At 33.1% G+C, this 12302-nt stretch overlaps 1 protein-coding gene across 1 annotated transcript; it reads right to left on the bottom strand.

Annotated features, from left to right (window-relative positions):
* Nucleotides 1-1291: 1291 nt before the first annotated feature.
* On the bottom strand, nt 1292-5595 carry LOC115987134 (UDP-glycosyltransferase 87A1-like). Its single transcript, XM_031110607.1, has 2 exons — nt 5007-5595; nt 1292-2196 (listed from the first exon to the last, which is right to left on the bottom strand). The coding sequence occupies exons 1-2, from the start codon at nt 5506-5508 to the stop codon at nt 1307-1309; spliced, it is 1392 nt and encodes a 463-aa protein (XP_030966467.1). The 5' UTR covers nt 5509-5595; the 3' UTR covers nt 1292-1306.
* Nucleotides 5596-12302: the final 6707 nt, after the last annotated feature.

Here is a 12302-nt window from a genome sequence, read left to right as displayed (position 1 = left end):
AGCATTTTTCTTTTTTTAAAGGCCATATCTAAAATATAAAGCAAAATAAACAAGCCCAAAACAATACAACAACAAAAATTACCAATAATAAAGTAAAAAACAGTTAAACTCCATCATCCAATTTTACTTAAAACAAACAACTTGATCCTTTAAAAAATTTTAAACAAAATAATTTTGTCCATACCTGGATGCACACATAAAAAACAATTAAAAAAAAAAAAAAAAAAAAACCTCAATAGCTATTAAGCAAGTGAGTTGGAAGCTTGAGCCACCACACGCAACTAATAGCAAAATTGCTCTCTCTAACTTCAAGTTCTAGCTTCGTCTTTGGTTCCTTGTATATCAAGGTGGGCATGTGACGCTTGTTCAAAATATAATCCAAGCGTAGCATGTTCCTTGTAGAATATTTGCAATAGTGGGCATCAACAATAGGCTAACTATCAACTGTATATCAAATTGGGTTCATGTGATGCTTAATCTATGTAGGTGTCTAGGTGCTAGAGTAGAGGAGGAGCATGAGTTTATTTTGTTTGCTGTAATAGGTTGTGATCAAATTTGGCAACTCAGATTCTAATAAATAAAGGCAACATAGAAACAAAGTGTTTCATAACAACATGGGAGTTGACCCAACTGTTTTGGTAAGGGAAACTAATAAAGTTTTTGAAGTCACTATGGAAACAACCATGTATGCTGGAATCCATCCCCTCCTAGACAGATTAAAGTCAACTTCGATGCAACAGTTAAAGAATCCTACGTAGCTTTGGCTACAGTCTGTAGAAAAGCAGATGACAATGCCTCCCATATTTGGACACAAATCACATACAAAGATAATTCAGTCTTGGCAGTGGCAATGGCAAGACTTTTTGCTATAGATAATGGTATTAAGATGGGCTTCTCTAGGGTGATCTTTGAAGGAGATGCAAAATTGAGCTTGTTGCCATAGGTAGAACCAAATAGCAAACCTCATTGGCAGGCAACCTCATCAACAAATCATCATGGATGATATTTCCTAACTTTAATTTGTAATAATATATTTGATTGGAAATTTTCTGTTGTAAAAAGAGACATTTGAACTCTCAGCCTCATTCTGTTGGACAATGGGAGTCCTTTTTGTAAGTGAGAGAAAGATAGAGTTGGTTAGAATCTTTCCCCTTTATAATTTCTGACGCATCTTGGGTGAAAGCTTCAGTTTTATTTTTAGGAAATTGTTGAACAATAAAGTGTCTGAAACTGCACGATCTTAAATGAAATTACATTCAACTCCTACAAATCAACTGATTAATGAACACAATACAATAGAATTTGCTTAATGACCGTGGCCTACTGAAATATTTCTAATAAAAGCATCAAGATTTGCATCAGATGACCCACCTTTTGCAATTGCTCGTCGACTTGACTTCTGAAGTTCTTTTGCTCTTTGCCTCATCGCAATCATCTCATCGCTTTTGTTATCCATAAACCTTTTCACAAGCTCTGAAATTTCACCTCTAGTCACAACTCCAACATCTTTCTTAACCTTCCACCCAATCTTCCAATCCTCCACGATGTGTTTACTGATTGGGACTTGATCCCCATATATAGGAAAAGTAAGCATTGGTACACCAGCAAAAACAGCCTCAAGAGTGGAATTCCAGCCACAATGTGTCCAAAACGCTCCTATTGAAGAGTGGCACAACACCTTCAATTGGTCACACCAAGGCACCACTAGGCTCATATCACCATTATAATTTTTGAATTGACCAGTTTCCCCACGTGACACCCACAAGCACCGAACACCACTGTCCGTTATACCACCAATAATTTCATCCATTTGGGTGTTTGAAACGGAAAGGAAACTTCCCATTGAGATGTACAACACCGAACATGGAGGTTGAGAATCAAGCCACTGGAGATAGTTGACACCATTGTTAGAATTAGTTATAGAAGCTTTCTTTTCTTCAAGTTCTAGGTAAGGTATGACAGGACCAATAGGGTAGACAGGGATAGGTAAGTTGGCTTTTATAGCGTCAATGGCTGCAGCTTCAAGTTCGTGAAAGGTGGTGAATAGAAGATACTGCGCTTTCTTGGACACGTTTGTAATACCTTCCAGGACTCCAGGCAAGACTAGTCGACCATCTCCATATGTAAAGTTGGGAAGATCAGCAATACGGATAGTAGAAACTCCAGGGATGTAGTCCACAAGCTCATCACCCCGTTCTTAATAAAACATATATGGAAAGTAATGTAAGTGAGAAGCCTAAATACTAGAAACCTCTTGTTCAAAAAAACAGAGAACATGAAGCCAAAAGAAAAGAGGGATATAATCCGACGCTTAAGGGCCTGTTTGGGCTAAGTATTTTAAATATATTTACACACATTTTTACATATTTTTTCATCCATACATATATAAAAAACATTCAAATAACATTATTTAAACTCCTCTACCAAATACGCCTTAAGCTTCTTTAGTAGCATTTTTTGGGCCAATCTTTTAACGCAGTTGAAGATATTTTTTTGATAATCACTTCCCGTGATGTGGAATATCTAACATTGCAACTATACAAAACTTTGATGGGGAAAAAATGCAGTTTGTGGGTCATGTACCATAGTGGTTGACTTTGATTTGATGACCACCTTATATAAACAAGTGTGTGTAAGAGTAACAACTTTTTCCCAACTATTCAGCCAAAAAAAAATAAATCCCATCTAATATTTTAATTAGCAACCGCCTTATTTATACGAGAATACGACTTTCACTGTTTGGTCCTATACTTACCTAAGTCAATTAAATTTTGTTAGTCAATTCAAGAATATATATATATATATATATATATATAATTTTTGCATTATAGAAAAGGAAAATGTTTGGTTTCAAAGAATAATAAAAAGAAATTAGTCTTAGTTATGTTTATGATGAGACATATCATTTTTCTATGGTTAATTAGAGCCCAAAACTGTGAACATGTTTGGAATCAAATTTTGTCTATAAAGTAAATATTTAATATATAACGTTAACTTTCTCAAAAAAAAAAAAATATATATATATATATATATATATATAACGTTAAAGTACACAATGGTCCTAATTATCAAAATTGTATTGAATATGGAATAAAAAAAATTTAGTGTTAATTACTGATGTTTATTAATATGATATAATGATTTGGTGCAACCATTAAGTCATTACTTCAACCAATTAATAGCTGGTTCACATTCTTAAAAAAAAAAAAAATAGTTAGTTATTTTGAAATATAGATATACATAGTAGGTTTCAATTAGTTCAACTAGTAAAGTTTCTGAGATTGAATAAAAGATCTGAAATTTAATCTTCACCTAAACCAAGAACTGATTGGTACATTTTTCTGATGATAAGAAGCTATCATTAGGAATGGACGCCATAAGTTAAAATTTTATTAAAATATATATATATATATATATATACACACACATATGAACTAATAGATATCCATAGTCAATTTTTTTAAAATGTAATTATGTTAAAATAATAATGCAATTTACACCTACTAACTCTACCTAAGAATTATTTTATTTCTTTAAGTTTGAAGTTAGCTATTTTAGCTCAGTAACTTTGTCTAAAAATCATTTTAATCATTTAATTTGAAGTTTGTCGCTTTAGTCTAACAACATTAAATTATTACTAAATAAGATAATTTTTGGACAAAGTTATCGGATTAAAATCATCACTTTCAAATTTAGAGGATTAAAATCATTTTTTTGATAAAATTATCAGACTAAAATAACCAACAAAATTTTAGAACTAAAATTATTTTAAATAAAATCATCAAATGTAAATTGAATTTTTGGCTAAAACATACCTTTAACAAGTCTTTCCTAGTTTATTATTGGGTCCAATTAAGAAGTGTCTTTAAAGTATTTATTAATAGATCATTTTAGAGATAATTAGGTATTATTTTTATTAAATATTAAAAAAAATCAAACAATATTATTTACTTTTTTTTTTCTTTTCTATAAAAAGTCTTTTCTAAGTTTTCTTATGCATCATTCCCAAAATCCCAGCAGAGCACGTGAGTCCAAAATTATTTTATGTACGTCTAGGATGTGTTTGTTTGGAGGTGAAATAAGGTGGAAGAAAATTTTTAAAAAGAAAATGGAAAGGAAAACTTTTTTAGAGTGTATTTGGATGGGTGGAGAGAAAGGAAAATAAATGATGGGATCCAAGTGTTTTCTTATCGGACTCACCAAAATGCTTTCTCCCCAAAATGGAGAGAAAACTAAATGGTGAAAATAGAGTTGCTTAATAGACGAAAATGCTCATATGCACTTGCATATGAGCTTCTACATTGCTCTTCACTTTTTTTTATTTTTCCTTCTACTATGTTGCCTCTTTTTTTTTTTTTTTCCTTACACTGGGCAGCCATCTAGTGTATGTTGCCCATATTCCAATTATTTTTTTTACTTTGCTTTTTTTTTTTTTTTAGATGTGATTTTTTTTACATGACTTTTATTTTTTAATAAATTTAGGTGATTGTTTTTTTTTTTTTTTTTTTTGGTTGTTTGTCACTTTTTTGGTTTTAATTGGGCATCATTTTTTAACAAGGGTATATAAATAAATTTAAACAAATATACTTTTTCCATCATTCCACTCTTCTACTTCCAACCAAACAAAAAAGAAGGAGATTAAAATTTTTTCCATTCTTTTACAACTTTCTATTCTCCTACCATTTCATCTTTTCAATTAAACAAAACCTTATTGTTTAGTTTACGCATTTTAAGGAATAAATTATGAAAACCAAGTCTTATGATATACTATAATATAAGATAGACAAAACTTAATTAGTGTAGTACTTTAGGTGCTGTTTTTTAGGTTCTCTTTTTAAAATTGAGTCATGTAGCTACTTAATTAAAATATACATTTTCATTCTATGAGAAAAAATTCACATGATAGAATCTTAAGAACATAATCTAAAGAACTACACCTAAGTACTGTATATAAGACTTGCTCTATAAGATAATATAGATAACCTAACGATATGGTTTTGACTCACCAGACAAATCAACCGGAAAGTGCTGGTTCTGCACGAGCAGTTCAAAATGATGCAACACTGAGAACACCATCGCCGGCATAGGAAAAAGTGAGGCCACCGGAATATTCCTTCGGTTCCCCAAGCCGATAGCCCAATACACATAAGTATCAGCCACGATGGCTTTCACCGGCGGCTGAAGCCGGTCCAGGAGCTCCTCAAAGTAAACTTCCATCTTCGTATTCACGGCTTTCAGAAAGCCCGGAAAATCTTTCCCACGACCCACCTCGGAAGGTATGCAATTGGGTACTGTGGCGAAGCGTATCTGAGCCGGTGGCTTTGGCTCTGAGCTGATGAATCCGAGCCACTCTTCGGTGACGACGAAGCTGATGAGAATATCGGCGGTTTTTGAAGCCAGAAGCTTGCACAAATTCATCATAGCGTTGATGTGGCTGCGACCGGGATACGGCATAGCCACCAGGTGGCAGACGGTTGGCTCAGGCCGTTCTGTTTTTGCAGGATCCATTTTGATGGAAACTGATGAGATTGAGGAAAGGTAATACAAACGAAACTACTACAAAGTAGTCCGAGCAAGATGAACTGACGTGAGAGAGAATAGATTATATGTAGTGATGTTTATGTGAAAAACTAAAGAACTAAAACTTGGTCATCTTATAAATACTAGATAAATAGGATTTATATAATTTTTATTACAACTTATCATGAAGTAAATGGTAAGTAAGGCAGATATGGACTTACTTTTTATTTTCACCACTTATTACTCGTCAAATAACAAAATTGTGATAAATGTTGTGTAAAATATTATACGCTGCCGAGCAAGCAAAAGAAAACTCTTATCTAACCAATAAGGACTTAATTACACGTGTGTAGCACGTGCACCGCCTTGAACTTGTAGCTGAACTGATGATTTGTGCTTCTTTCTTCAAGATCTTTTGATAATGGGAGATTCTAGTAACTTAGGATAATATCACCCAAATGACGGTAAATGACGATATAGCCTCTACCATAGTTTTGATTTTTTTGATAACTGGAGAGTTGAGGAAAGAGGGGTTACTTTGAACATTACACGTTTCTATTAAAATTACTAAGATTTAAGAACAATTTGAGATTCAACTAAAGGCCAAAATGTATTTACTGTTATAATTAATTTAAATACAAATAAATTAGTCAATGCATCAAAACTAAAATAAATTTATTAAGGTAATATACAAAAAGTTCAAAAATCCATTTATAAACTCAGTTAATGTTAAATATAAAGGAAGAAAATATTAAAATTAAATAAATAACTATTATAAAATATTTGATTATTTGGGTTTATTCTCACAAACAATTAGAAAGTACAAACTAATAAGTTAATATAGCATTTGGGTATCTTATAATTTTCAGTAATTTATTTTTATAATGTCTTTCAAAGATGTAGTTGCTAAAAGATTTTATGCTAAATGTGTGAGAAAAAGTAAAAACTATTTTTTAAAATTAAAGAAAAAACTAAAAGTTAGTTTATTTGTTTATTTATTAAGTGAGACAAAAAACAAAAGCTTTTGATGGTTATGTGTCTTATATAGTACATTTTGCATAAATCAATTGGATATTTCTTCTTTAAAAAAAAAAAAAAAACTTTCAAGAATAAAGTTTAGCTCTGAATGTATTTGGAGCCTCAGGCTTCAATGCACAATAATAAGATGATATGTATACATGTCAAGTGATCAACTGAATCATATGCATTTCAAATGACAAGGACTCATATCATCTTCTTATTTTAGGTTGAAGCCTAAGGTCCCAAACATGCTTGGAGCCAAAATTTATCCTTCTTTCAATATCAATTGGTAGGCTTTGTATCTTTTACAATACTTTACTCTTCTACATTTTCTCTCTAAAACAAGATAAATCCATTTCTCCCACAATTCTCTCAATCCTCTCTTACAATAGTGAAGGGTTGAAAGGTTTTTTCATAGTCAACATCTTCACGCTAGTTAAAGCCTTCAGCACTTAGTCATGCTTTCAATCGTTCAAGGCTCCTATCAGATTTGTTGGGTTATAGATTGACTTCAGTTAATTAATTCAATTACCCAAGTTGATTAATTAGGTCAAATTACATGCAAATCATAGAGGCATGAACAAATCGTAGTGGAAATTAAATTGACACAGTGATTTGTTGATGAATGAGGAAAACCTCTTGCAAGGCAAAAACTTCAAGTGACCACTCCCAAGAATTCATTAATCAAGAATCAAGTGGTTACAAATATAAGAAATCTTGCCACTACCCTGGACTATCCTAAAATACCAACCTACTGTTAAATCTTCACTCCAATCCACAATTGGACTTGATCTTGTAGAGACTTCTTCCTCTATGCTCATATCCAAGTACATTTCAAACTTTCCAACATCTAATTAATTGTTGTTGGATGCAAAGTTCTTCACTTCAAAGCATGTTGAAGATCTGGAGGCACTTAGTTACAAAACCCTAAGGTACACAAGAACACATTAGCTTCTCACAGAGTGTATATGTTCTCTAAATTGAGTCTTTGTGTCTATGATGACTTTAAAATAAAACTTTTATATGGTCTAGAGGTTTAGTGAACGAAACCCTAACAATCCAAGTTCATTTGTTTAGACCCCTTAAAAAACAGATTAGTTTAACTTAATAAATTAGCCAAGTATTTACTAAAGTTAATTATGAGATCTAGGTTAAACACGTGTAAACATATTACTTGGTGCGGAAAAGTGAGGAAAAGAGCAATATGATAACCTAGAAAAACCAATGAAACCAACCATTTTAAGATAAAATCCTAAGATAATCAAATCCACTATGATAGAGTGGAAGATTACAATAGATTTAAACTCTAAATCTAAAGCTACCTTAAGTAGAGCTTACTAACACGACCATGTGTAGCTTCGACTCTATAGACTCTTCTATCGTGGATTTGCTAATAGTATAAGAATGATTTCAAGTAGTGACTTTGAAAGGAGAAGGCACAGTATCTTTTAGATTTTATAAGAGCACCTTCAAATATTATGTGAAATAAATTTGAAACCCTAATCACTTAATGGGCTTAACAGGTTGGTGGACTATTATTAAATTTTAAAGAACTTGCAGATGAGTCGCGAAACTCTCTACCTAAATTTTTGAAGAAATTGAAAATTTCCTCATATCACTTTGCGACTTGGATGGGAGTGCATCCACTTGCGAAGTGAGTTGCGAAACTGTCAAATAGAAATTTTTCAACACAAAATATTTGGTATTTTAAGAAAATCTGTTAAAACTAAAGTGACAAAAATCACTTCCAAAAACAAATAAAACACTCAAAAATATTTTTGGGTTAAGCAATTGAGCATACACATTACATTTAAAAACGTACAACCACACAAATGAAATAGATATCTATTGAACATTAGACTTGTGTGTTGTGTATGAGTATCAAGTATGAGTTAGTCTATAGTCTAGAACAAAACTTCAATGATCAATTTAACCAACTCATACACAAATAATACAAAGTCAAGAGACCTATCTCATTTATAGAAATGAACATATATGACTCATCATCAAAGTGTTTAGTTGATTGAAAGATTTTCATTTGGCTTCCATTTTTCATATTTTTTGATCATCAATTCCATGAATTTTTTATATTTCTTTGAAGGATAAGCCTTTGGCTTTTGGCATCATACATTTTTAATACATTTGCTCCACATTTTCCTTGTCTAACTAGTTCTCAAAGCAAGGCATTTTAACTCTTTCTCTTTTTATAGATTGACGTTTGAAGAGCTTTTTTAAAGAAAAATTAAATGTGAGGAGATATATAAGAGCAAGTCTACACATGTATCAAGATCAATCAAGACTATTGGTTAGACATTCATAATAAGCTTGAAGATCTATCAAACATATATTTCTAGAATTCACTCACATTCAATATGTGCTTACAAACTGGCTAAGTTCATGAATACACTACACTATTAGTATAAATGTACTAGGCCAAACTCCACATGTGGATTTTTTACACACACAAAATAAAAGCAATAAAGTAAGATAAAAAACAAACAAGCTTTTGAAAACAAAACAATAAAAAGAAACATGCTAGAGAGGTGCATGATAGCAAGAAGAATACATGCTATGATGCATAAAACTATGTCCCTAAAATATTGGAAGTATTAATGCATAGACATGGTAGAAGAATCATGCATGAGTACCCTTTTTCATCCACACCACACGGGTGTTTTGGGTGAGATCCTTAGAAGAAGGGGTACGTGCAACATAATGCTCAAATCTTGGGGTAAAGTCAGCAAGGCATGATGCGATGTTATTAAGCATTTCCACAACATCTCCAATGAGTTGTCCATCATTGTCTTCCTTAGCTTGCTTTCCTCTTGGCATTCCTCTTTCATTTTCTTGAGCACGTTGAAGATCGGTTCTTTTGAGAGCATGAAGCCTAAAGTAATTTGGTCTTGTTTGCCCATGAATGCCACAATGATAGCAAAAATGCTTCACTTGAGATCCCTTTTGATTCTTGGGCAATGACTTTCCTTTTGCCTTAGAATTTGCCACATTGGCCTTCTTCTCAACGATAGGAGTCTCAACCATGGGCTTCTTCACAACCTTTGCTAATACAAACTTCATCTCTGGCTTTGTCTGAAAAGGCCTTTTGAGATGAGATTACGTTGGCAAGCTTCTTGGTTGTGATGCACTCTACTTTTGGATTTTCTTGAATCACCTCAAGATCAAGAAACTCAATCTTTGAATAAGCATTCAGCAGCTCCTCTTTCAAATTCTTGACTTCACATTTGGCATCTATAAGTTGTGCAAGAGTGGCTTTATGATCTTCTTTGATTCTCTTCATCTTCTTGACTGCACTCTTTTCTACTTTGACTTACTTGCCACAATCTTCAAGTAATGCATCATACATGACTTGAAGCTTCTTACCACCTTTAACAAGGAATTCTTCCTCATCATTCATAGCTTCATCTTCTTCAACATAGGTGTGCTCACCGAGTCCATGGAGGTAATTGCAATAAAGGCAAAATAATTTCCATCTCCATCGCAGCTATCCTCCAAATCTATACTTGAGCTCTCAGAATCTCTAAGGGTGGTTGTTAGTACCTTACCATTGCATTCATAGCAAACAATTCCTTGAAATGGGGATGACTTGTTAGCGTCCTTCTTCTTGAGAACTCTCTTGTAATTCTTGAAGGATGAAAATTTTCCTTTGCCAAACGACTTCCCATTATTCTTGATCTTCAAAAATTTACGGAAGTTCTTTGCAAGGTAAGCCACCTCTTTCTCTACATCATCCTCATCTGAGGATTCATCGGCTCTCTCATTTATAGTTTTGAGAGCAAGAGATTTGCTAGACTTGTGATAAGGTAAGCCAAGCTCATAGGTTTGAAGAGAACCAACAAGGTCTTAAATCTTAATCTCATCCAAGTCTTTGCTCTCCTCAATAGTGGTGACTTTGGCTTGGAAGCTTTCAGGCAAAGGCCTTAGGACCTTTCTTACAACCTTGTTGTCTTCTATCTTTTTTTTTACATTAAGCTTGGGAATGACAATCTCATTAAGCCTACCATAGAATAAGTCAAATGACTCATCTTCACTCATCTTCACTTCCTCAAATTGGGTAGTGAGTATTTGCAATTTGGTGCCCTTGACCTTCTTCGTTCCCTCATAGGTGATCTCAAGAATTTTCCACGCTTCTTGGGCTATCTTCACATGAGAGATCCTATGGAATTTGTCAGTTGAAACACCATAGAAAATTGCATTAATAGCTTTGCTATTGGCATTTGCCAAAACAGTAACGACCTTATCCCACTCGATGCTTGGGTATTGCCGGTCTCAGCTAACCATTCTTAGCAGAGTCCCAAACAATCTCATCAATGGCATATAGGAAAGCACGCATGTGTACTTTCCAAAACGAGTAATTACATACTCCCATAAAAAAGGGGAGGAGCGTTGAGGGATTGAGATCTATCCATCTCAAATGGGGTTTAGGATTACAAAAGGATAATTAAATTCGACAAGTATACCCGCTCTAATATTAATTGAAATATCAAATAGTGTGAAAACATTATAGCTTGTTTAGAACTCCAATTTTAAACTACAGCTTAATTGCTTTTAACCTACTCAACTAAGTGAAAAAAAAGAGTAATCAAGGTATAATTAATCAGAACAACTCTTTAAGGCATAAGCATATACAATAAACAATTAAAGTAAAGCTAAAAGAGTAAGAGATGAGAGATGCAAACACAAGATAACACCAAGATGTGTTATCGAAGAGGAAACCGAAGAACTCGGCGAAAAATCTCTCTAAGATCCTCCAAGTCGAAATGATCCACTAGTGAATAAAGTTGGAGTACACGAATATCAGAAAGACCCTTCAGGCCTAATCTATCCAATGTACTTAAACTCTCCAAGTTCCAGCTACTAACAAGCTTCATCAAGCTATGTCTTCACTAGGTATCTGGATCCTACAATTAGCTTCAAATTGCATCCTTCAATCAATGACTCCTTCCAGTACTTCCTATATGCACCAAAACTTCTCTCAACTCTTTGATTGGGTGAGGTAAGTGTTTGGGCTAAGAACGTCTAAAGGATTTGTAATTAAAGAGGTAGGAGTAGAGGAAAACTAAGAGAATTTGTGTAGGTAATTGTGGGTTGACAATCTCTAACTCTTAAGTGTATTGCTAGGGTTTCTCTTTTAAAATTTTCTTGAAAAGACTCCTTACGATTTCATGGGTAATGAGGGCTTATATAGTGTTGGTAAAAGAATGAGAAAAACACATTTCAAAAAGCTCCAGGCAGAGAGTTTCGCAGGTCACTCATGACTAGGCTTGAGTTGCGAAGTGACTCACAAAATGCAACTTGGCACAAGTCCTTTTTGCTTCTAGCATGTGCTTCTCACGTGGCCTTTTACGGGTGTCCACTCCGGAGCCAGTCACTTCATTTTCTTGAGTATTTCTTCACCAAATTCTCACACTTAACCCTTACATTAAATTTCACAAAAATACAGGAAAATGATTGAATAAAAATATAATAAAATTTTACACGAAATAAAAGCTAACAAAAACATTGTAAATCACAACTTTACAAATTAAAAAACAATGGGAGATCATTAACTTTAATTCTCTCAACTAAATAATACATAATTGCATGAACATTAAATAAGAATCAAACATATAAGAAATTGAATATATAGTGAATAATAATCATGAATAGAATTGGAATTTGAAAGTGAATTTTACATTTGAAAAATATAAAAAAATGAAAAAAAAAAAAAAATTAGAACAGAGGATCGATATTGAAAAATACAGTAA

Source organism: Quercus lobata, chromosome 4 (genome assembly GCF_001633185.2).
Source record: "Quercus lobata isolate SW786 chromosome 4, ValleyOak3.0 Primary Assembly, whole genome shotgun sequence".
NCBI lineage: Eukaryota > Viridiplantae > Streptophyta > Magnoliopsida > Fagales > Fagaceae > Quercus > Quercus lobata.
The sequence above is the reverse complement of the archived record's forward strand: the minus strand, read 5'-3'. Positions and strand labels throughout refer to the sequence as shown.

Coding starts and splice junctions, on each gene's coding strand:
- LOC115987134 (XM_031110607.1), bottom strand. CDS start 5,508: ATGGATCCTGCAAAAACAGAACGGCCTGAGCCAACCGTCTGCCACCTG. Junction 2,197..5,006: donor CTTTCCGGTTGATTTGTCTG/GTGAGTCAAAAC, acceptor TGTTTTATTAAG/AACGGGGTGATGAGCTTGTG.